The 25,954-nt window shown below is 43.3% G+C and overlaps 1 protein-coding gene across 1 annotated transcript in view; it reads right to left on the bottom strand.

Annotated features, from left to right (window-relative positions):
- LOC122931533 (multidrug and toxin extrusion protein 1-like) overlaps positions 1–22,921 on the bottom strand; it is a 33,671-nt gene extending 10,750 nt beyond the window's left edge. The window contains exons 1-3 of the mRNA XM_044285600.1: positions 22,877–22,921; positions 7,499–7,600; positions 5,164–5,232 (exon numbers count right to left, since the gene is read on the bottom strand). Coding sequence (XP_044141535.1) covers positions 5,164–5,232; positions 7,499–7,600; positions 22,877–22,921 — 216 coding nt within the window. The remainder of the gene's footprint in view (positions 1–5,163; positions 5,233–7,498; positions 7,601–22,876) is intronic.
- Between the last annotated feature and the right edge of the window lie 3,033 nt (positions 22,922–25,954).

Raw genomic sequence — 25,954 nt, 5'->3', positions numbered from 1 at the left:
AAACTAAAACAAGGAATTACCAAATTAAAAACTAAAGAAGGAAGGTATATGGAAGAAGATAAAGAACTAGCTGACTGCCTCAATGAATACTTCTGTTCAGTTTTTACAAAGGAAAATGAAGGAGAAGGACCTCAGTTAGGAAAGAAGACTAATGAATCTTTTGACGCATGTGTCTTTACAGAGGAAGAGGTTCTAAGTCAACTGTCTAAAATGAATACAAATAAGTCACAGGGGCCTGATGGGATACACCCAAAGCTATTAAAAGAGCTCAGCGGTGAACTAGAAAAACCATTAACAGATTTATTTAACCAATCACTGGCAACAGGAGTCGTCGCAGAAGATTGGAAATTAGCAAATGTTGTGCCCATTCACAAGAAAGGTAGTAGGGAGGAATCGGGCAACTATAGGCCAGTAAGCCTGACATCAATAGTGGGGAAATTAATGGAAACCATACTTAAGGAGAGGATTGTGGACCATCTAAAATCCCATGGATTGAAAGATGAAAAACAGCATGGGTTTACTTCAGGGAGATCATGTCAAACTAATCTTATTGATTTTTTGGATTGGGTGACTAAAATAATAGATGGAGGAGGTGCAGTAGACATCGATTATCTAGACTTTAGTAAGGCGTTTGATACTGTCCCACATAGAAGGCTTATCAATAAAGTGCAGTCATTGGGCTTGGACTCCCATATTGTTGAATGGATTAGGCAGTGGCTGAGGGACAGGCAACAGAGGATTGTAGTCAATGGAGTATATTCAGACCATGGTCTTGTTACCAGTGGGGTACCTCAGGGATCTGTTCTGGGACCCATATTGTTTAATATCTTTATCAGCGAAATTGCAGAAGGCCTCAATGGTAAGGTGTGTCTTTTTTGCTGATGACACAAAGATTTGTAACAGGGTTGATGTTCCTGGAGGAATACACCAAATGGAAAAGGACTTAGGAAAACTAGAGGAATAGTCAAAAATATGGCAACTAAAATGTAATGTTGATAAGTGCAAGATAATGCACCTGGGACGTAAAAACCCAAGAGCAGAATATAAAATCAGTGATACAGTCCTAACCTCAGTATCTGAGGAAAGGGATTTAGGGATCATTATTTCAGAAGACTTAAAGGTAGGCAGACAATGTCACAGAGCAGCAGGAAATGCTAGCAAAATGCTTGGGTGTATAGCAAGAGGAATTACCAGTAGAAAGAGGGAGGTGCTCATGCCGCTCTACAGAGCACTAGTGAGACCTCATTTGGAGTATTGTGCTCAGTACTGGAGACCATATCTCCAGAAGGATATTGATACTTTGGAGAGAGTTTAGAGAAGAGCTACTAAACTGCTACATGGATTGCAGGATAAAACTTATCAGGAGAGATTAAAGGACCTTAACATGTATAGCTTGGAAGAAAGACGAGACAGAGGGGATATGATAGAAACTTTTAAATACATAAAGGGAATCAACAAGGTAAAAGAGGAAAGAATATTTAAAAGAAGAAAAACTGCTACAAGAGGACATAGTTTTAAATTAGAGGGGGAAAGGTTTAAAAGTAATATCAGGAAGTAATACTTTACTGAGAGAGTAGTGGATGCATGGAATAGCCTTCCTGCAGAAGTGGTAGCTGCAAATACAGTGGAGGAGTTTAAGCATGCATGGGATAGGCATAAGGCCATCCTTCATATAAGATAGGGCCAGGGGCTATCCATAGTATTTAGTATATTGGGCAGACTAGATGGGCCAAATGGTTCTTATCTGCCGAAACATTCTATGTAATAGTTTTATTAAAGGATTTATCTCATGAAGACAATCCCAGTCCATACATCATATTGGGGCATATAGACATCATAGAACCAACCCCCTTCTATTTATAAAGTCCCCCACTCAAGACCCCCTCTATAATACAGAAGACAGTAGACCCATACTGTAGGAAGAGCGTTCTAGTGAATTTGAGCTGTCCTTGTATTCCATGCACAGCCATTCCTCTTATAGCCACCATGTACTGTAAAATTACAAATGCCTGGCTGGCAGTGGCTTTCCCCAACAAAATCAACTGGTTGACAGTGGTTCCAGGAGCAGGTTTGAGGGTGAAACAACCTCTACAAGATCTATTTTAAAAGTAAAAGTGTAATATCCACTCTGATTGTTCCCTATTGTTATAAAACATAAAACTCACTGGCTTGAATAAATAAACCTAACCACTATGAAAAACTATGACTGGTTGTTAGTAGAAACAAAATGGTTAATATATTGTATATGTAATACTCCAGAGTAGGGGCATTACTGTTGTTGCACTGAGTTATCGTATTTGACATAATTTTGATATAATCTTAATGTATGACATGCTAAGTACCTGGTTTACCATCAGGTGGAGTATGGCTCGCAGTGCTCTGCACCAGGAATGGAACTTACCTTTTGTCACGAACCAGCGGGTGTGAACCCACCGTGCCACGTGACCAACCTCCTCTCAGAGCGTTGTCTAACAACTCCTTGTTCTTTACAGTACCCCTAATGGTGGAGATAGACTTTTCTGGGGGGGAACACCAGGTTGCTACCTCTTGATGAGGATTGGCACACGAAGAAGCTGGTCTCGGCTGGTCCAGGCATACCAGGAGGTACCAGAGCAAAGTACCAGAAGTACTGATGTAATCAACAAGCTGAGTCGTAACCAGGAGCGACAGTGCAGGACCGAGGATGAGGCAGAGGCATAGTCATACAATCAATGGGTCAGGGCAGGTGGCACAGATACATTTCAGGCAATCTGAGTCAGCAACAGGAGAGTTGAGACGTAGCAGGCAAGGATCAGACAGGTAGTGGAATCCAGAAGACAAACACGGGTCAGGAACAGACAAATTCACCTTTGCGGGACACAAGGACCTTTTATGCTCAGGCACCTGTGAAGGGGGCAGGACCACTTATATAAGTGCAGGATGGCTGGGATTGATCACACAGGTCACATGTGCAAAATCTTTAAAGAACAGCAAGTGACGTGCGCCGGCCCTTAACGAGGTTCCTCAGGGAACAGGCTGGAAAGCATGCAGTGTACAGGGCTGGAAGAAAACCATGGATTTAAGGAAGGACGATGCCTGCAAGGACAGAACCCAGGGCTGTGGCGATCAATGGGAAGACACCTGCAACAGATCACAGCAGCTACATGCCCCAGAATGCAGCCAGACACAGACAATGACAGATGCGGCCAGGAAGGACAGTGCTCACCCGAACACAGAGTCCGGGACCATGGCGGTGAGTAGGGGAACATCGGTAGTCATCAACTGCCGTTACACTATTTTTTTCCTCCTCACTTTGGTGGAAGTGGGTTAGTCTGACTTCCTGCCAAGGGTGGGGGCTGAGAGGAGAATGAGGCAGAGAGGGGATGTGTTTTGCCTCATCTCCAGCCATAGGGGTATGGAAGCAGCTCATAGAGCACCCACTTCCTGCATATACAGAGAGGGGAAACAAGCCAAGGACACCCTCATCATCGTCAAACCACTATCAGGCCAGTGTTAGCTAAGTGCAGAAGTTATCAGTATCAAGTCAGCCTGCCAGCATACCTCCTCCGCTGGTGCCAGAAGTGAATTGCACTAAAGCCTGGTACTACTGTTTGTGTTCTCAAGTTCTACATTGCATTTAGTAAAATGAATTTGTTACATTCAATTCTGGCTTCGTTCTTCAGTGCTACAACTTTCACTGCAACAGACCCCAGAGCGCGATGACCTGAGGTAGGACACTGTGACACTACATCAGGACCACTACGACTTCCATCCTCTGTACCGGCTCTCACGGGGGCTCGCTGCATAAAGTATGGTTAAATATCTCATACCCTATTCCATATTTACTTATTGGTGCTTGAGAAACGCAGGCTAATTATATACTGCAATGAACTCTTACCGTTTACAGCCCTTAGCAATTCTGAATCCCTAAATGAGTAGTGTTGAGCTCGAATATTCGAATAGCGAATATTAATCGCGAATATCGTAACTTCGTAAATTCGCGAATATTACGAATATTATGCTATATATTCGTTATATCAAATATTCGTAATTTTTTTAACATCTGACATGATTCCTCCCTGCTTCTTTCTTGTGGGTCAATAAGCCATTGGCCCACAAGCAACTTAAGCAGGGGGGAATCATGTTTTCAGATGGAAAAAAAAATGACTAATATTCTAAAAAACGAATACATAGCAATATAGTGAATATCTTAGTTATTTAGAATTTTGGCATTATTTTTTTCCTATCTGTACAGTTGTTCGCATACTCCTCCCCGACAAGCGTCCCCATCACCATGGGAACGCCTGTGGGTTAGAAAATACCATCGGATCTGAGTTTTCCCTGAGATCGTGAAAACTCAGATCCGATGGTATATTCTAACCCACAGGAGTTGGAAAATATGAACACTATTAAAAAAATAGTATAGAACTATATTAGCTAAATTACAGTCTATATGTGTGTTTTACGAATATTCGTAATATTGCTTTAACTTTGTCTTTTAGAATATTCGTAATTTTCTAAAAGACGAACTTAGAGCTATATATAGAATATTCGTAAAATGCACATATTAGCCTAGCTATAGTCATAGAAATGTTGCCTTATACTGTCAAAAGAAAAATCTCAATGCCCGAATAATTAAATCGTATATTATTTGCGATAAATAGAATAATGACGAATACCCTGTTGATTAATCTTATTTTCCAACATCTCTAAGTAGAAAAGTGGAGGAGCTTGAGAAAGGCTCTGTGTTTTGAGCCGAAACGTCGCCTCACTGTGCCACCGTGGTTGAATAAATTTCTACTTTTTTCTACTGGATGTGCTGTCCGTTTACATCTACATTCTCATGGGTAAGCAGTAACAACCCTGGACATAGCACCTGCTACGCCTTTTTGTGAATATATATATATATATATATATATATATATATAAATTTATACAGTTGCTATTTAACTAAAAGGAAGCTACAAAATCTCTTTGCACTGTGCTCCCTCTAGTGGTAGCTAATCAAAAATGCAGTGATTCTATGTTAGGAAGCAGATGTTCAGCGCTGGGTCCCCTCTGACCAGGGGTCCCACAGCAGTCGTGTGGTTTGTCTCCATGATGAATTCACCACTGGCTACAGCTATCATGCCACTGTTTTTGGTGAATATTTTAGAAGTATAATGAATGACCCATCTTTCATACCTGGGATATGAGTGTGTCACATGCAGCAGTCATACCAAAGGCCACGGATAACCCTGTCACATTTATAATCTGTAAAATAAAATACAAGACAGAATGAAAAAAAAAAACACATATGCGATGCCCAATATCATACATAACAAGGAAATATTGCTTACGCTGAATAAAAAAGGTTCATACTGGACATCCTTTTTTTTAAAGGATATCTGTGACCACAAAACCCCATCCTTGGAACTACAGTAATGACTGGATAGCATAAAGGACAGATTCAGAGTATGTAATGCTTATCTTTCTACTTACTGACTCCCCCTGTACTAAGCCTGCAGTGGGTCTGTGCACTGTATGCATATGTATACCAAGGACTCACAGGCTCAGATTTAATGGAAAGGACTCCTAAGTGCTTCAGCACACCGACCCACTGCGGTAGAAAGATAAAATAACATTCTGAATATGTGTCTTTTCAGCTGTCCATGCCAATAGTTTGGGAGGGGGAGCAGTCAGCAGTTCAGCGGATTTTATTTTAAGGATTCACTATGGATCCATTTTATAATAGATTCCATTGAGCAGCTTTCCATCCTTTTACTAGGTAGATAACCCAGCAGACTATGCAATTCTGTCTGTCATGACACAAGTGTGATCAGAAACTAAGGGCTCATGCACACGACTGTATGCCCTCCGAGACATACGGTCAGTGAGCGGGCCATATGTCCCAGAGCGGCATACATCGGGAGCACACAGCATCATAGGTTACTATGATGCTGTGCGCATCAGGCCACCCGCAGGGCTAGTGACTGCACTCTCATATGATGCTGTGCGCTCCCGTGTGCACGATGTATGCTGCTTCGGGACATATGGCCCGCTCACTATTCCCTTGCTTGGCTCAAATGAGATTTTACATGTTGTTGAAATGAAAAAATAAACTAGAACATTTTTAGAAATGTAATTTGGCCTCCATTTTTTCTGTCCTTTTAGGCTGAGTTCACATCAGCGTTCAGCCTTTCTGTTCTCCTGCTCCATCATAGGGGCAGGAGAACGGAAAGGACGGATTAGGCTACATGCACACGACCGTTCCGTTTTTTGCGGTCCGCAAACCGCGGATCCGCAAAAAACAAAAGCCGCCCGTGTGCCTTCCGCAATTTGTGGAACGGAACGGGCGGCCCATTGTAGACATGCCTATTCTTGTCTGCAAAACGGACAAGAATAGGACATGCTATATTTTTTTTGCAGGGCCTCGGAACCTTGCGGCCCCATTGAAGTGAATGGGTCCGCACCCGAGCCGCAAAAACTGCGGCTCGGATGCGGACCCGAAAAACCATTGTATGCATGAGGCCTTAGGCACCTAACTGAGCCGAACGGAGCCTACGGACCCCATAGACTATAATGGGGTCCATTAGGTTTCCGCTCAGAGGAAGATTTTGGAATCGGAGACAAAAGTTGTGCGCGCAGAACTTTTGTCTCTGCTTCAAAAATCTTCCTCTGAGCGGAAACCTAACAGACCCCATTATAGACTATGGGGTCCGTAGGCTCAGTTCGGCTCAGTTATGTGCCCAATCCGTCCTTTCCGTTCTCCTGCTCCTATAACGGAGCAGGAGAACGGAAAGGCTGAACGGTGATGTGAACTCAGCCTAATTCTTTATTTTGGATTTATAGTAGCTGAAATGTTTTCATTATTACAATGCTATATCTATATGTTAAATTATGATTTTAGCTTCAGAATCTTCATGTGTGCAATTTTATTATTCTTAAAGTGCCATAGAATTTTTATTTTTAATACCATCATTTTCTATTTTTAACATCCTGTCTCTCTTGGGAACATAACTACAGGGCGTGCAGAGGTGATAAAGGCTCCAACATAATAGGCCACCAGCATTATAAATATAACTGGTTTTTGCCTCATGCACACGACCGTGCTGTTTATTGCGGACCACAAACCGCGGATCTGCAAAAAACGGAAGCCGCCGGTGTGCCTTCCGTAATTTGCGGAACTGAACTGGCGGCCCATTGTAGACATGCCTATTCTTGTCCGCAAAATGGACAAGAATAGGACATGCTATATTTTTTTTGCGGGGCCTCAGAACGGAGCAACGGATGCGGACAGCACACATCTTTTGCTGCCCCATTGAAGTGAATAGGTCCGCACCCGAGCCGCAAAATTTGCGGCTCGGATGCGGACCTGAAAAAACGGTCATGTGCATGAGGCCTTTATATGAAGGTCCTGTGACCTCAAGCTATGTCTCTGATCGCCCTGATAATTATTGGTGTGCATATAATATACTTTAAGCAAATCAGATATTTAATTTTTCCGGTTTAATTCTGTCTGAATACTCAGAATACTTACAGCTACACCAAGTGTCACAGAGTCCAGCTCAATTTTGCCTAAATGCCCACAGAATGCAGAGCTCACAAACGGTAAAAGAAACACCATGAGCTGAAATAAAAACTAAAAAAAAGAAAAAAGCTGATTATATATATATATATATATATATATACTGTAAATGTATATTAAAAGTTGCATAACATTTGTCAAAATCAATATTTTATGACCATAAAAGGGGTAAAGTATATTTTTTAAAGGCTATGGACACCTTTGTGCATTTAAAATCAATAACCCAATATCTTACTGTCATCAGCACATAATAAAATTGCACTTGTTTGTTTATTGGTCTCAGCTTTGCTTCACATGCACTCAGAAATGCTCTTCTATGAGTTTTACTCACTCTCCTCATCTGTTCTGAGGCTCTGTGGGTTTTCCTGTTGATTTCACATGTACCAGCTCTGCTGCCCCGCCCCCAAGTATCCTTTGGGGGACTGGACATCCTATCCAAAAGAAACTCAGTTTTTTCGGCTGCAGTCCTGGTGTAAAGGTCTAATATTATAATAGCCTATATTAGCACAACCCCATAAGGTGAGCCTCCATATTGCTCACTTCTTTCTGTATTTTCATTGAACATACTACCCTATTGTGCGCCCCTTTCTCTATTCCTCTCAAGTATTTGAGTGGAATCTAGATATGTCCAGTATAAAAATAAAAAAAATGGAGACAGAGATTCATTGCCAAAGAGAGAAAAACTAACCCTAAAATGTTCTTCAATTATATAAATGGTAAAAAGTATAAATCTGAAGGTGTTGGCCCTTTAAAGAGTGATGAGAGGGGAGTTGCAGACAACGATGAGAAGAAAGCAAAGCTATTAACCCATACAGTACCAGCGCCGTACATGTACGGTGCTGGTGACTGTGTTTAAAATACCAGTGCCGTAGTACTACGGAGCACTGATCGGGTGGGTGCAGGAGCTGCGCCCACCAGATCAGCTGCAGGGGTCCGGCAGTCACTGATTGGCAGACCCCTGCTGTATGCGCCGGCATCGGTGAAAACAACGATGGCGGCGCATTAACCCTAGATGTGTCACGGTCATCGCTGACCGGTGCACGTGCGATGTGTGTGGAGGGAGGAAGCTTCCATCGGGTCCCCGCGCTGCTGTGATGGCGACCTGATGGCTGGGACGGCAGGCCGATGCCTTCCTTAGGCATCGTGGCTGCCTTCCCTGTAAGTCTGTGAGATCCAGTCCCCCTGGATCTCACAGGCAAGCAGGCTGTAAGTGTACGACAGTGTGTAATACACTTACAGCCAATGCATTACAATATAGATATAGGGTAATGCATTGTACAGGGGATCAGACCCCCCAAAATTGAAATGAGTGGGAAAAAATTTTTACTAAAAAAGTTAATTTGACACAATTAAAAATTAAAGGTTTCAAGTAAAAAAAATAAAAGCGTCCTTTTCCTAAAATAATTTTAGAAACATATTAGGTATTGCCGCGTCCGCAACAACGGACTCTATTAAAATATCACATGATCCACCTCGCCGTAAAAAAATATATAAAAATAGTGCCAAAACAGCCCAAAATGGTACCAATCAAACCGTTATATCATCCTGCAAAAAATGAGACACTACCAAAGACAATCGCCCAAAAAATAAAAAAATATGGCTCTCAGAAAATGGCAACACAAAAACAAAAACAAGATTTTATTCTGTTTAAAAAGGCTTTTACTGTGTAAAACTTAACAAAAATAAAAATAATAGACACATTAAGTATTGCCACATCTGTAACAACCTGTTATATAAAAATATCACATGAGATGCCCCCTCAGGTGAATGCTGGAAAAAAACAAAACCTTGCCTCACAAAAAGTGTAACACCAAGAGATCAAAAAGTCTTATGTACCCCAAAATGGTACCAATGAAAATGTCACCTCATCCCACAAAAAATGAACCCCCACATGAGACAATCGCTCAAAAAATTAAAACCAATGGCACCCATAAACCAATCAGTCCTGCCATGTACCCCCGCAGCAGTTTACCACTACATATGGGGTGTTGCTGTATTCAGGAGTAAATGGGTAACATATTATGGGGTGATTTTTCTCCTGTTACCCCCTGAAAATGAACAATTTGGGGCTAAAGCAACATTTTATTGGAAGAAATGAAATTTTTAATTTTCACAGGCAAGTGTTTCCAAATTCTGTAAAACACTTATGAGGTGAAAGTGCTCAGTACCCCCCGTAATATATTCTTTAAGGGTTGTAGTTTCCAAAATGGATTTCACTTTTTGAGGGTTTACACTGTCGGGGTACGTCAGGGCCTCTTCAAATCCAAAATGGTGCCTAAAAACCATTCCAGCAAAATCTGCCTCCAAAATCCATATGGCGCTCCTTTCCTTCTGACCACTGCCACGTCCCCATAGAGTAGTTTACCACCATATGGGATATTTATGTAAACTGCAGAATCAGAGTAATGTATATAATTTTTTTTGCTGTTAACACTTGCTGTGTTGCAAGAAAAAATTGATTAACAAAATAGTCTACCAAAAAAATGACAATTTGAAATTTCACCTCCATTTTCCTTTAATTCTTGTGGAACACCTCAAGGGTTAATAAAGTTTGTAACATCAGTTTTTTATAATTTAAGGGGTGTAGTTTCTAACATGGGGTCATTTATGGGTGGTTTCCATTACGTAATCCCCTCAAAATCACTTTATAACTGAATCGGTGCTTAAAAAAATGGTTTTGGATTTTTGTTTTTTTATGACAACATTATGCCAACATAAAGGGAATGTCCATTGATAACTATTTTATGAGGCATTACTATCTGTCTTAAAACTCAACTCTGTCTTAAGACTCAAATTTACCACTGTCATGAAGTGCAATGTGTCACGAGAAAACAATCTCAGAATGGCTTGGATAAGTAAACGGTTATGCCAATATAGACAGATAATCGTGGTGAAATGATGATTCACAAGGCGTGTTTTATCTGACTACAAAAAAGTGGGTACAGAAAGAGCGTTACTCCCTGTAATTCTCAGGATGAAGGAGAAAAACTCACTTCTGTTGCATTACACGTGGTAGGAAAAATAAACATGGCTATAAAAGAGTGTATATTCTGTGCCTTATTATATTTGAGTTAAGATTTAACTTTTATTTATATAATTAAAATAGATGAGACAATGGAGTAAAGTGAACTCCTGCGCTATTTAGGGAAGGAGGATAGGGTCTAGATAAACAGAAATAGGCCTGGTGGAGTTCCTGTATTGTAGGGGGCGTTTTATATGTATTGGGGAGGAGCCTAGTCAGAAACAAGGTGGATCTATAGACTGAAATCTGTAACACCAAATGGCCTAAACGAATACCTTTTGTATAAGCCCTTCCTGTAGTAAAAACATGAATTATATATACAGGAGGCAGGTCCATCTATGTGTTTTACCAACAAATTCAGTATACTACCTTTCCCTATATAAAAATCCTGTCTACCTTTACAGTAGTCCACTGTCTCTGACTGTAAAAAGAGTGCACTGTAGACTGCACTGGATAATATATATCCTCATATATAAATATGAATAAGCAAGAATATATGAATCTAGTCAATGTCTATCTACTCAAGGCGCCAGTACAGTCTACGGTTCCCATACCCTGACAAGTAACCCCCCCCCCCCCCCTTTAAAACCTAATACCGACTTTATGGATATAGATACTGCAGTATTTAGAAATCACTTTATAACATCCAAGATATATAGGGTTAATGCAGTCAGTGTTAACTTCATTTTCCTTTCTCAAATCTAGCCGAGCCCAATATGATACGTAGTGATCATAACTAGAACCTTGCTGTACGGAGGACCGGCCGGGAAAGCGGTGTGAGGTTCCCATGACAACTAGTCACGCCCCAGTACCACGTCACTTCCGGCTAGCAGCGGAGCACAGCGAGCCCGACCTACTCAGGAGGCGGCACCTCGCTGTGTACGTCTCCGTTTGGACATGACAGGTAACTGTGGGGGGGAGTAACCAATGCGTAGCACCTATTGGTCAATTTGAATGTGGGCGGAGCGGCACGCATTTAAAAGAGAGGCAAGAGCACTATCAGATTGCCACTGCCGCATGATCGAAACAGGTGCACAGCCACTGCTTCTGACGCCTGGACATCCTTTTCCCTGAAGAGCCAAGTTCCTACCTTGCGAAACGCGTCGGAAGATGATACAGGAAATTTCTACTAGGGAGGTAAGAGTATAGGGACCTACAGTATAGGCCCATGGTTCCTGAGGCTGGGGGTCGTTCTTCTAAGGACGAGTGCCCCGACTACAGCCACTGAGGCATTTACACTGACTAGATTAGGTCAAGTAGGGTGAGCACGTAGGGAGAGTTACTGGCCTGACTAGGCTCCTCCCCAATACATATAAAACGCCCCCTACAATACAGGAACTCCACCAGGCCTATTTCTGTTTATCTAGACCCTATCCTCCTTCCCTAAATAGCGCAGGAGTTCACTTTACTCCATTGTCTCATCTATTTTAATTATATAAATAAAAGTTAAATCTTAGCTCAAATATAATAAGGCACACTCAGTACAGAATATACACTATTTGAGACCACTGAGAGTATTTACTAGTAGGTCTACTTACTTTAGACACCTACTATAAACGTATGAAATGGCTATAAAAGAATATTAATCATGATTAGAGTTGAGCGAACACCTGGATGTTCGGGTTCGAGAAGTTCGGCCGAACATCCCGGAAATGTTCGGGTTCGGGATCCGAACCCGATCCGAACTTCGTCCCGAACCCGAACCCCATTGAAGTCAATGGGGACCCGAACTTTTCGGCACTAAAACGGCTGTAAAACAGCCCAGGAAAGGGCTAGAGGGCTGCAAAAGGCAGCAACATGTAGGTAAATCCCCTGCAAACAAATGTGGATAGGGAAATTAATTAAAATAAAAATTAAATAAATAAAAATTAACCAAAATCAATTGGAGAGAGGTTCCATAGCAGAGAATCTGGCTTCCCGTCACCCACCACTGGAACAGTCCATTCTCAGATATTTAGGCCCCGGCACCCAGGCAGAGGAGAGAGGTCCCGTAACAGACAATCTGGCTTCATGTCAGCAGAGAATCAGTCTTCATGTCATAGCAGAGAATCAGGCTTCACGTCACCCACCACTGTAAGAGTCCATTTTCATAAATTTAGGCCCAGCACCCAGGCAGAGGAGAGAGGTCCCGTAACAGACAATCTGGCTTCATGTCAGCAGAGAATCAGTCTTCATATCATAGCAGAGAATCTGGCTTCCCGTTACCCACCACTGGAACAGTCCATTCTCAGATATTTAGGCCCCGGCACCCAGGCAGAGGAGAGAGGTCCCGTAACAGACAATCTGGCTTCATGTCAGCAGAGAATCAGTCTTCATATCATAGCAGAGAATCAGGCTTCACGTCAGCCACCACTGCAACAGTCCATTGTCATAAATTCAGGCCCAGCACCCAGGCAGAGGAGAGAGGTCCCGTAACAGACAATCTGGCTTCATGTCAGCAGAGAATCAGTCTGCATGTCATAGCAGAGAATGAGGCTTCACGTCACCCACCACTGCAACAGTCCATTTTCATAAATTTAGGCCCAGCACCCAGGCAGAGGAGAGAGGTCCCGTAACAGAGGATCTGGCTTCATGTCACCAGAGAATCAGTCTGCATGTCATAGCAGAGAATCAGGCTTCACGTCACCCACCACTGCAACAGTCCATTTTCATAAATTTAGGCCCAGCACCCAGGCAGAGGAGAGAGGTCCCGTAACAGAGGATCTGGCTTCATGTCACCAGAGAATCAGTCTGCATGTCATAGCAGAGAATCAGGCTTCACGTCAGCCACCACTGCAACAATCCATTGGCATATATTTAGGCCTAGCACACAGGCAGAGGAGAGAGGTCCCGTAACAGACAATCTGGCTTCATGTCAGCAGAGAATCAGTCTTCATATCATAGCAGAGAATCAGGCTTCACGTCAGCCACCAATGCAACAGTCCATTGTCAGATATTTAGGCCCAGCACCCAGGCAGAGGAGAGAGGTCCCGTAACAGAGGATCTGGCTTCATGTCAGCAGAGAATCAGTCTTCATGTCATAGCAGAGAATCAGGCTTCACGTCACCCACCACTGTAAGAGTCCATTTTCATAAATTTAGGCCCAGCACCCAGGCAGAGGAGAGAGGTCCCGTAACAGACGATCTGGCTTCATGTCAGCAGAGAATCAGTCTGCATGTCATAGCAGAGAATGAGGCTTCACGTCACCCACCACTGCAACAGTCCATTTTCATAAATTTAGGCCCAGCACCCAGGCAGAGGAGAGAGGTCCCGCAACAGAGGATCTGGCTTCATGTCAGCAGAGAATCAGTCTGCATGTCATAGCAGAGAATCAGGCTTCACGTCAGCCACCACTGCAACAGTCCATTGTCATAAATTCAGGCCCAGCACCCAGGCAGAGGAGAGAGGTCCCGTAACAGACAATCTGGCTTCATGTCACCAGAGAATCAGTCTGCATGTCATAGCAGAGAATGAGGCTTCACGTCAGCCACCACTGCAACAATCCATTGGCATATATTTAGGCCTAGCACACAGGCAGAGGAGAGGTTCATTCAACTTTGGGTAGCCTTGCAATATAATGGTAAAATGAAAATAAAAATAGGATTGAATGAGGAAGTGCCCTGGAGTCCAATAATATATGGTTATGGGGAGGTAGTTAATGTCTAATCTGGACAAGGGACGGACAGGTCCTGTGGGATCCATGCCTGGTTCATTTTTATGAACGTCAGCTTGTCCACATTGGCTGTAGACAGGCGGCTGCGTTTGTCTGTAATGACGCCCCCTGCCGTGCTGAATACACGTTCAGACAAAACGCTGGCTGCCGGGCAGGCCAGCACCTCCAAGGCATAAAAGGCTAGCTCTGGCCACGTGGACAATTTAGAGACCCAGAAGTTGAATGGGGCCGAACCATCAGTCAGTACGTGGAGGGGTGTGCACACGTACTGTTCCACCATGTTAGTGAAATGTTGCCTCCTGCTAACACGTTGCGTATCAGGTGGTGGTGCAGTTAGCTGTGGCGTGTTGACAAAAGTTTTCCACATCTCTGCCATGCTAACCCTGCCCTCAGAGGAGCTGGCCGTGACACAGCTGCCTTGGCGACCTCTTGCTCCTCCTCTGCCTTGGCCTTGGGCTTCCACTTGTTCCCCTGTGACATTTGGGAATGCTCTCAGTAGCGCGTCTACCAACGTGCGCTTGTACTCGCGCATCTTCCTATCACGCTCCAGTGCAGGAAGTAAGGTGGGCACATTGTCTTTGTAGCGTGGATCCAGCAGGGTGGCAACCCAGTAGTCCGCACAGGTTAAAATGTGGGCAACTCTGCTGTCGTTGCGCAGGCACTGCAGCATGTAGTCGCTCATGTGTGCCAGGCTGCCCAGGGGTAAGGACAAGCTGTCCTCTGTGGGAGGCGTATCGTCATCGTCCTGCCTTTCCCCCCAGCCACGCACCAGTGATGGACCCGAGCTGCGTTGGGTGCCACCCCGCTGTGACCATGCTTCATCCTCATCCTCCTCCACCTCCTCCTCATCCTCGTCCTCCTCGTCCTCCAGTAGTGGGCCCTGGCTGGCCACATTTGTACCTGGCCTCGGCTGTTGCCAAAAACCTCCCTCTGAGTCACTTCGAAGAGACTGGCCTGAAAGTGCTAAAAATGACCCCTCTTCCTCCTCCTCCTCCTCCTCCTCCTGGGCCACCTCCTCTTCCATCATCGCCCTAAGTGTTTTCTCAAGGAGACATAGAAGTGGTATTGTAACGCTGATAACGGTGTCATCGCCACTGGCCATGTTGGTGGAGTACTCGAAACAGCGCAACAGGGCACACAGGTCTCGCATGGAGGCCCAGTCATTGGTGGTGAAGTGGTGCTGTTCTGTAGTGCGACTGACCCGTGCGTGCTGCAGCTGAAACTCCACTATGGCCTGCTGCTGCTCGCACAGTCTGTCCAGCATGTGCAAGGTGGAGTTCCACCTGGTGGGCACGTCGCATATGAGGCGGTGAGCGGGAAGGCCGAAGTTACGCTGTAGCGCAGACAGGCGAGCAGCGGCAGGATGTGAACGCCGGAAGCGCGAACAGACGGCCCGCACTTTATGCAGCAGCTCTGACATGTCGGGGTAGTTGTGAATGAACTTCTGCACCACCAAATTCAGCACATGCGCCAAGCAAGGGATGTGCGTCAAATTGGCTAGTCCCAGAGCTGCAACGAGATTTCGCCCATTATCACACACCACCAGGCCGGGCTTGAGGCTCACCGGCAGCAACCACTCGTCGGTCTGTTGTTCAATACCCCGCCACAACTCCTGTGCGGTGTGGGGCCTGTCCCCCAAACATATGAGTTTCAGAATGGCCTGCTGACGTTTACCCCGGGCTGTGCTGAAGTTGGTGGTGAAGGTGTGTGGCTGACTGGATGAGCAGGTGGAAGAAGAGGAGAAGGAAGCCGAGAAGGAGGAGGTGGCAACAGGAGGCAAAGAATGTTGCCCTGCGATCCTTGGCGGCAGAAGGACGTGCGCCAAACAGCTCTCCGCCTGGGGCCCAGCTGCCACTACATTTACCCAGTGTGCAGTTAGGGAGATATAGCGTCCCTGGCCGTGCTTACTGGTCCACGTATCTGTGGTTAGGTGGACCTTGCTACAGATGGCGTTGCGCAGTGCACACTTGATTTTATCGGATACTTGGTTGTGCAGGGAAGGCACGGCTCTCTTGGAGAAGTAGTGCCGGCTGGGAACAACATACTGTGGGACAGCAAGCGACATGAGCTGTTTGAAGCTGTCTGTGTCCACCAGCCTAAATGACAGCATTTCATAGGCCAGTAGTTTAGAAATGCTGGCATTCAGGGCCAGGGATCGAGGGTGGCTAGGTGGGAATTTACGCTTTCTATCAAATGTTTGTGAGATGGAGAGCTGAACGCTGGCGTGTGACATGGTTGAGACGCTTGGTGACGGAGGTGGTGGTGGTGGTGTTGGTGGTACATCCCCTGTTTGCTGGGCGGCAGGTGCCAACGTTCCTCCAGAGGCGGAGGAAGAGGCCGAGGCGGCAGCAGCAGAAGAGGCCGAGGCGGCAGCAGCAGAAGAGGTAGCAGGGGGAGCCTGAGTGACTTCCTTGGTTTTAAGGTGTTTACTCCACTGCAGTTCATGCTTTGCATGCAGGTGCCTGGTCATGCAGGTTGTGCTCAGGTTCAGAACGTTAATGCCTCGCTTCAGGCTCTGATGGCACAGCGTGCAAACCACTCGGGTCTTGTCGTCAGCACATTGTTTGAAGAAGTGCCATGCCAGGGAACTCCTTGAAGCTGCCTTTGGGGTGCTCGGTCCCAGATGGCGGCGGTCAGTAGCAGGCGGAGTCTCTTGGCGGCGGGTGTTCTGCTTTTGCCCACTGCTCCCTCTTTTGCTACGCTGTTGGCTCGGTCTCACCACTGCCTCTTCCTCCGAACTGTGAAAGTCAGTGGCACGACCTTCATTCCATGTGGGGTCTAGGACCTCATCGTCCCCTGCATCGTCTTCCACCCAGTCTTGATCCCTGACCTCCTGTTCAGTCTGCACACTGCAGAAAGACGCAGCAGTTGGCACCTGTGTTTCGTCATCATCAGAGACATGCTGAGGTGGTATTCCCATGTCCTCATCATCAGGAAACATAAGTGGTTGTGCGTCAGTGCATTCTATGTCTTTCACCGCTGGGGAAGGGCTAGGTGGATGCCCTTGGGAAACCCTGCCAGCGGAGTCTTCAAACAGCATAAGAGACTGCTGCATAACTTGAGGCTGAGACAGTTTCCCTGGTATGCATGGGGGTGATGTGACAGACTGATGGGGTTGGTTTTCAGGCGCCATCTGTGCGCTTTCTGCAGAAGACTGGGTGGGAGATAATGTGAACGTGCTGGATCCACTGTCGGCCACCCAATTGACTAATGCCTGTACCTGCTCAGGCCTTACCATCCTTAGAACGGCATTGGGCCCCACCATATATCGCTGTAAATTCTGGCGGCTACTGGGACCTGAGGTAGTTGGTACACTAGGACGTGTGGATGTGGCAGAACGGCCACGTCCTCTCCCAGCACCAGAGGGTCCACTAACACCACCACGACCATGTCCACGTCCGCGTCCCTTACTAGATGTTTTTCTCATTGTTATGGTTCACCACAACAACAAATATATTATTTGGCCCAATGTATTGTATTCAAATTCAGCGGGATATAAATTTGAGGCCTAGTATTTAGGCGCTGGGTGACCGGTATGGATTTAGTGACAGAATTAGACTTGGAAATGCACAGAAGCGTGTGTGTGAAGTTATTCTGAATGACCCTATGTGCACCTTGAATATTATATACCCTTTTTGGGATAGATTTCAAATAGCTCTGATATAGCAGGAACCACTAAATTATGAAATTGCTAAATTGGGAATTGTATTTCAACCCAGAACAAAAAATGTGCTTTGACGGACACTAAATATCTTGCCCAGCAACAACAGTACAGCGGTAACGAGAGATTTAGCAGGATATAAATTTGAGGCCTAGTATTTAGGCGCTGGGTGACAGGTATGGGTTTAGTGACAGAATTAGACTTGGAAATACACAGTAGCGGGTGTGTGTGAAGTTATTCTGAATGACCCAATGTGCACCTTGAATATTATATACCCTTTTAGGGATAGATTTCAAATAGCTCTGATATAGCAGAAACCACTAAATTATGAAATTGCTAAATTGGGAATTGTATTTCAACCCAGAACAAAAAATGTGCTTTGACGGACACTAAATATCTTGCCCAGCAACAACAGTACAGCGGTAACGAGAGATTTAGCAGGATATAAATTTGAGGCCTAGTATTTAGGCGCTGGGTGACAGGTATGGGTTTAGTGACAGAATTAGACTTGAAAATACACAGTAGCGGGTGTGTGTGAAGTTATTCTGAATGACCCAATGTGCACCTTGAATATTATATAACCTTTTAGGGATAGATTTCAAATAGCTCTGATATAGCAGAAACCACTAAATTATGAAATTGCTAAATTGGGAATTGTACTTCAACCCAGAACAAAAAATGTGCTTTGACGGACACTAAATATCTTTCCAAGCAACAACAGTACAGCGGTAACGAGAGATTTAGCAGGATATAAATTTGAGGCCTAGTATTTAGGCGCTGGGTGACAGGTATGGGTTTAGTGACAGAATTAGACTTGGAAATACACAGTAGCGGGTGTGTGTGAAGTTATTCTGAATGACCCAATGTGCACCTTGAATATTATATACCCTTTTAGGGATAGATTTCAAATAGCTCTGATATAGCAGAAACCACTAAATTATGAAATTGCTAAATTGGGAATTGTACTTCAACCCAGAACAAAAAATGTGCTTTGACGGACACTAAATAACTTTCCCAGCTACAACAGGACAGCGGTAACGAGAGATTTAGCGGGATATAAATTTGAGGCCTAGTATTTAGGCGCTGGGTGACAGGTATGGGTTTAGTGACAGAATTAGACTTGGAAATACACAGTAGCGGGTGTGTGTGAAGTTATTCTGAATGACCCTATGTGCACCTTCAATATGATCTACCCTTTTAGGGATAGATTTCAAATAGCTCTGATATAGCAGAAACCACTAAATTATGAAATTGCTAAATTGGGAATTGTATTTCAACCCAGAAGAAAAAATGTGCTTTGACGGACACTAAATAACTTTCCCAGCTACAACAGGACAGCGGTAACGAGAGATTTAGCAGGATATAAATTTGAGGCCTAGTATTTAGGCGCTGGGTGACAGGTATGGGTTTAGTGACAGAATTAGACTTGAAAATACACAGTAGCGGGTGTGTGTGAAGTTATTCTGAATGACCCAATGTGCACCTTGAATATTATATACCCTTTTAGGGATAGATTTCAAATAGCTCTGATATAGCAGAAACCACTAAATTATGAAATTGCTAAATTGGGAATTGTACTTCAACCCAGAACAAAAAATGTGCTTTGACGGACACTAAATAACTTTCCCAGCTACAACAGGACAGCGGTAACGAGAGATTTAGCAGGATATAAATTTGAGGCCTAGTATTTAGGCGCTGGGTGACAGGTATGGGTTTAGTGACAGAATTAGACTTGAAAATACACAGTAGCGGGTGTGTGTGAAGTTATTCTGAATGACCCAATGTGCACCTTGAATATTATATACCCTTTTAGGGATAGATTTCAAATAGCTCTGATATAGCAGAAACCACTAAATTATGAAATTGCTAAATTGGGAATTGTACTTCAACCCAGAACAAAAAATGTGCTTTGACGGACACTAAATAACTTTCCCAGCTACAACAGGACAGCGGTAACGAGAGATTTAGCAGGATATAAATTTGAGGCCTAGTATTTAGGCGCTGGGTGACAGGTATGGGTTTAGTGACAGAATTAGACTTGAAAATACACAGTAGCGGGTGTGTGTGAAGTTATTCTGAATGACCCAATGTGCACCTTGAATATTATATACCCTTTTAGGGATAGATTTCAAATAGCTCTGATATAGCAGAAACCACTAAATTATGAAATTGCTAAATTGGGAATTGTACTTCAACCCAGAACAAAAAATGTGCTTTGACGGACACTAAATAACTTTCCCAGCTACAACAGGACAGCGGTAACGAGAGATTTAGCAGGATATAAATTTGAGGCCTAGTATTTAGGCGCTGGGTGACAGGTATGGGTTTAGTGACAGAATTAGACTTGAAAATACACAGTAGCGGGTGTGTGTGAAGTTATTCTGAATGACCCAATGTGCACCTTGAATATTATATACCCTTTTAGGGATAGATTTCAAATAGCTCTGATATAGCAGAAACCACTAAATTATGAAATTGCTAAATTGGGAATTGTACTTCAACCCAGAACAAAAAATGTGCTTTGACGGACACTAAATAACTTTCCCAGCTACAACAGGACAGCGGTAACGAGAGATTTAGCGGGATATAAATTTGAGGCCTAGTATTTAGGCGCTGGGTGACCGGTATGGATTTAGTGACAGAATTAGACTGGGATATGGCCAAAAAATAACCACACTATTGCTGGTTAAATGCACTTGGTGACGGGCGCAGCTTGCCCCTGATGTAGTATATGGCCAAAAAATGAACAGACTATTGCTGGTTAAATGCACTTGGTGTCACAGCTTGACCAACCACACTACTGAGGGTTAAATGCACTTGGTGACGGGCGCAGCTTGCCCCTGATGTAGTATATGGCCAAAAAATAAACAGACTATTGCTGGTTAAATGCACTTGGTGTGACAGCTTCACCCTGATGTAGGCTTTAGCCAGAAAACAACCACACCATTGAGGGTTAAATGCACTTGGTGACAGGCGCAGCTTGCCCCTGATTTTGTATATGGCCAAAAAATGAACAGACTATTGCTGGTTAAATGCACTTGGTGTGACAGCTTCACCCTGATGTAGGCTTTAGCCAAAAAACAACCACACCATTGAGGGTTAAATGCACTTGGTGACAGGCGCAGCTTGCCCCTGATTTTGTATATGGCCAAAAAATGAACAGACTATTGCTGGTTAAATGCACTTGGTGTGACAGCTTCACCCTGATGTAGGCTTTAGCCAAAAAACAACCACACCATTGAGGGTTAAATGCACTTGGTGACAGGCGCAGCTTGCCCCTGATTTTGTATATGGCCAAAAAATGAACAGACTATTGCTGGTTAAATGCACTTGGTGTGACAGCTTCACCCTGATGTAGGCTTTAGCCAAAAAACAACCACACCATTGAGGGTTAAATGCACTTGGTGACAGGCGCAGCTTGCCCCTGATTTTGTATATGGCCAAAAAATGAACAGACTATTGCTGGTTAAATGCACTTGGTGTGACAGCTTCACCCTGATGTAGGCTTTAGCCAAAAAACAACCACACCATTGAGGGTTAAATGCACTTGGTCGCAGCTTGTGCTGGCGCACCACAAGACACAAAATGGCCGCCGATCACCCCAGAAAAATGTGACTGACAAACGGTCTGGGCAGCCTAAAAACAGTGAGCAATTGAGGATCAGCAGCTCAATAATCCACAGCTGCAGATCGATCAGTTAATCAAGTCCTTTGGAGGAGTTAATCTGCCTAATCTCGCCCTACTGTCGCAGCCGCAACCTCTCCCTACGCTAATCAGAGCAGAGTGACGGGCGGCGCTATGTGACTCCAGCTTAAATAGAGGCTGGGTCACATGGTGCTCTGGCCAATCACAGCCATGCCAATAGTAGGCATGGCTGTGATGGCCTCTTGGGGCAAGTAGTATGACGCTTGTTGATTGGCTGCTTTGCAGCCTTTCAAAAAGCGCCAAGAAAGCGTCACAAAAGCGCCAAGAAAGCGACGAACACCGAACCCGAACCCGGACTTTTACGAAAATGTCCGGGTTCGGGTCCGTGTCACGGACACCCCAAAATTCGGTACGAACCCGAACTATACAGTTCGAGTTCGCTCATCCCTAATCATGATTATAAAAAATATATGAATAAATAAATACATAAATATATACCGTAAGCACATGGATATATTAATATATAAAAATATGAGCACATGAACGTATATATATGTAAAAAAATAAAAAATTAGGGTATAAAAATATAGAATAAAAAAATATCAACAAAAATTAAAGTATATAGATATATAAAATTGAGTAGATCTTTTATCAACTATATTATACTCTTCAAACGGTTCCAACACTCTTGATTACGTTAAAAATTCTTATTGATCCCATAAAATTCATGTTACATAGATAGAATATAGATGACATGATAGTATGCGAAAAAAACAATCCTGATTTCATTGGAAGTCCCTATAAATTTAATCAAATTCAATATGGATAACATAATTCATTGGATGTCCCTATCGATTTTTAAGAGAGTCAATATTGGTAAAGTGATGATTAAATGTATAAAAATAAAAAAAGACATGTTTTCTAGTAGTTAATATACTCCAATGACTCGTTTAATCCGAATGGTACCAATGTATTAAGCTGGTATATCCAGAACATTTTCTTTCTGCATAGCATCTGGCATGATTGGGGGATCCATTCCAAGGGGGTAACTCTAAGGCCTCTTTCACACGGGCATTGCGGGAAACTGTGCGGGTGCGTTGCGGGAACACGCATGATTTTTCCGCGCGAGTGCAAAACATTGTAATGCGTTTTGCACTCGCGTGAGAAAAATCGCGCATGTTTGGTACCCAAACTCGAACTTCTTCACAGAAGTTCGGGCTTGGGATCGGTGTTCTGTAGATTGTATTATTTTCCCTTATAACATTGTTATAAGGGAAAATAATAGCCGTCTGAATACAGAATGCATAGTAAAATAGCGCTGGAGGGGTTAAAAAAAATATTTGAACTCACCTTAGTCCACTTGACCGCGAAGCCGACATCTCCTTCTGTCTTCATCTTAGCTGTGTGGAGGAACAGGACCTGTTGTGACGTCACTCCGGTCATCACATGATCCATCACATGATCTTTTACCATGGTGATGGATCATGTGATGACCGGAGTGACGTCACCACAGGTCCTGTTCCTCCACACAGCTAAGATGAAGACAGAAGGAGATGCCGGCTTCGCGATCAAGTGGACTAAAGTGAGTTAAATTATTTTATTTTTTTTAACCCCTCCAGCGCTATTTTACTATGCATTCTGTATTCAGAGTGCTATTATTTTCCCTTATAGCCATGTTATAAGGGAAAATAATAATGATCGGGTCTCCATCCCGATCGTCTCCTAGCAACCGTGCATGAAAATCGCACCGCATCCGCACTTGCTTGCGGATGCTTGCGATTTTCACGCAACCCCATTCATTTCTATGGGGCCTGCGTTACGTGAAAAACACACAAAATAGAGCATGCTGCGATTTTCACGCAACGCATAAGTGATGCGTGAAAATCACAGCTCATGTGAACAGCCCCGTAGAAATGAATGGGTCGGGATTCAGTGCGGGTACAATGCGTTCAATCCGCGCGGAATACTCGCCCGTGTGAAAGGGGCCTAAGGGATGTCGGATTGCCTTAATGATGTGTTGCAAAGTGGTGAGATACACTATGGGTGCCAATCTTTCATTTTATATTTGATCTCTGCTCATTCATACGTTCGCAGAGGGTTTGTGTTGTATGACCGACGTAATACAAATAACAAGGTCATTGTAATAAATATATAATGTTAGAAGTGCCGCAGTTCATGTCATGTCGTAATAAAATCGGATCTTTCAACATTAGTAATGTTATCTCCTTTTGGCCGTGAGTGATGATATCGCATCATTTGCATCTCTTTATTCCACATTTAAAAGAACCTGTTCTGTTATTACATTTTTTTGGCAAGGGACATTAAGCTATTGGGGTTTTTTCTTATTTTGGGACAGGATGGTGCTAGCATATTTTTAAGATATTTGGGCCTTCTGAAAGGTTAGGCTTGGGAATTTTGGAATATTTTGTCGTATAATGGGATCTTTCTGTAGGGCTATCCAATGTTTTCCTATGATTTTTCTTATTTCAGTGTGTTTCGCATTATAACATGTAATAAGACTAAATTGTGAGTGTTTCGAGTTATCCTGTTATTTCCTTTTTCTTTTCAAGCTATCTTTCTGAGTTTCTGTAAGAATTATTTTCTTTGACTCAATCAATTTTGTGGGGTATCCTTTGTCTTTAAATCTTTTTTTCAGTGTGTCTAATTAACCACTTCACATCCGGGCCAATTGCCCCCTTCCTGACCAGGCCTAATTTTGCATTCTTGGCCTATGTCACTTTATGTGGTAATAGCTTTGGAACACTTTTACTTATCCAAGCCATTCAGAGATTATTTTCTCATAACACATTGTACTTCATAATAGTCATAAATTTGAGTCAATATATTTCACCTTTATTTATGAAAAAAAAACAAATTTACCAAAAATTTTGAAAAATTCGCAATTTTCAAAACTTATATTTCTCTGCTTTTAAAACAGAAAGTGATTCCTCATAAAATATTTATTACTTAACATATGTCTCCTTTATGTTGGCATCATTTTGTAAATGTCATTTAATTATTTTAGAACGTTAGAATGCTTAGAATTTTAGAAGCAATTCTTAAAATGGTGCTGCACTATTTGTCATGGAAAAAAGTGACAAAAATGGCTTTTTTATGGGTGGATCATGTGATATATTTATAGAGCCGACCATCACGGATGCGGCAATACCAAATATGTCTATTTTATTTTTATTTTTCTATTTTCATTTTTTTTTATTGGGGAATTATTTTTTATTTTAACACTTTATTAATTTTTTTTTTTTTTTTTTACTTTTTAAAAAAAAATTAACTTTTTTTTCCCCTATTGATTTCTCTTGTAACTGGGGCAGACATAGGGGAAATACACCCCCCAGAGAGGCTGTACATCGGTATACTGCTCTGTACAGCCTCAGTGCAGGGCTGATCGAGGTCTATGAAAGACCCGACAGCTCCTGCACTCACCCGGCTCCAAAAAATCGTCCCAAAATCGCCCCAAAAAATAAAAAAACTATGGCTCAGACTATGGAGACACTAAAACATGATTTTATTTATTTTTGTTTCAAAAATGCTTTTATTCTGTTAAATGTAAAAAAAAGAAAAAAAAAGTTTAAATATTAGGCATCGCCGCATCCGTAACAACCTGCTCTATAAAAATACCACATGACCTAGCCCCTCAGGTGAACACCGTAAAAAAATTAAATAAAACGGTGTCAAAAAAGCTATTTTTTGTTACCTGACATCACAAAAAGTGTAATAGCGAACAATCAAAAAGTCATATGCACCCCAAAATAGTGCTCATCTCACCCTGCAAAAATGATACCCTACCTAAGACAAACACCCAAAAAATAATAATATATGGCTCTTAGACTATGGAGACACTAAAACTTGATAAAAAAAAAAAAAAAAAGATATTATTGTGTAAAATTTTTATTAAATAAATCATACATATTAGGTATTGCCATGTCTGTAACAACCTGCTGTATAAAAAATATCACATGACCTAACCCAGTGATGGGCAAACTACAGCCTGCGGGCTGTATACGGCCCGACGGACCTTTTTATCCGGCCCGCAGAGCTGTCCGGAGGCAGCAGGAGTGGAGATGAGTGCTTCCACAATGGAAGCCTCAGAACAGCGATACAGATGAATGGTGTGGAGGAGCACCGCCTGAGCCGTACAGAGCGTGACACAGGCCGGAAGAGGCCTGCATCGCATCACTGACAGCAGCATAAGGTAAGTATATGTGTTTATTGTTTTTATTATTTATAGTATACTGTGGCAAGAAGGGGGGTGGGGGCCCTATATACTGGGACAATATAGATTGGTACTATGGAAAAGAGGGGAAGCACTATGGGGGCCACTATGAAGAAGAGTGGAATCACTATGGGGGTCCTATATACTGCCAAAATATGGGGGGCACTATGGAGAAGAGGGGGAAGCACTATGGGGGC

The sequence above is a fragment of the Bufo gargarizans genome, chromosome 3, assembly GCF_014858855.1.
Source record: "Bufo gargarizans isolate SCDJY-AF-19 chromosome 3, ASM1485885v1, whole genome shotgun sequence".
NCBI classification, from domain to species: Eukaryota; Metazoa; Chordata; class Amphibia; order Anura; family Bufonidae; genus Bufo; species Bufo gargarizans.
Note: the sequence above shows the minus strand (reverse complement) of the source record. Positions and strands in the feature narration are given on the sequence as shown.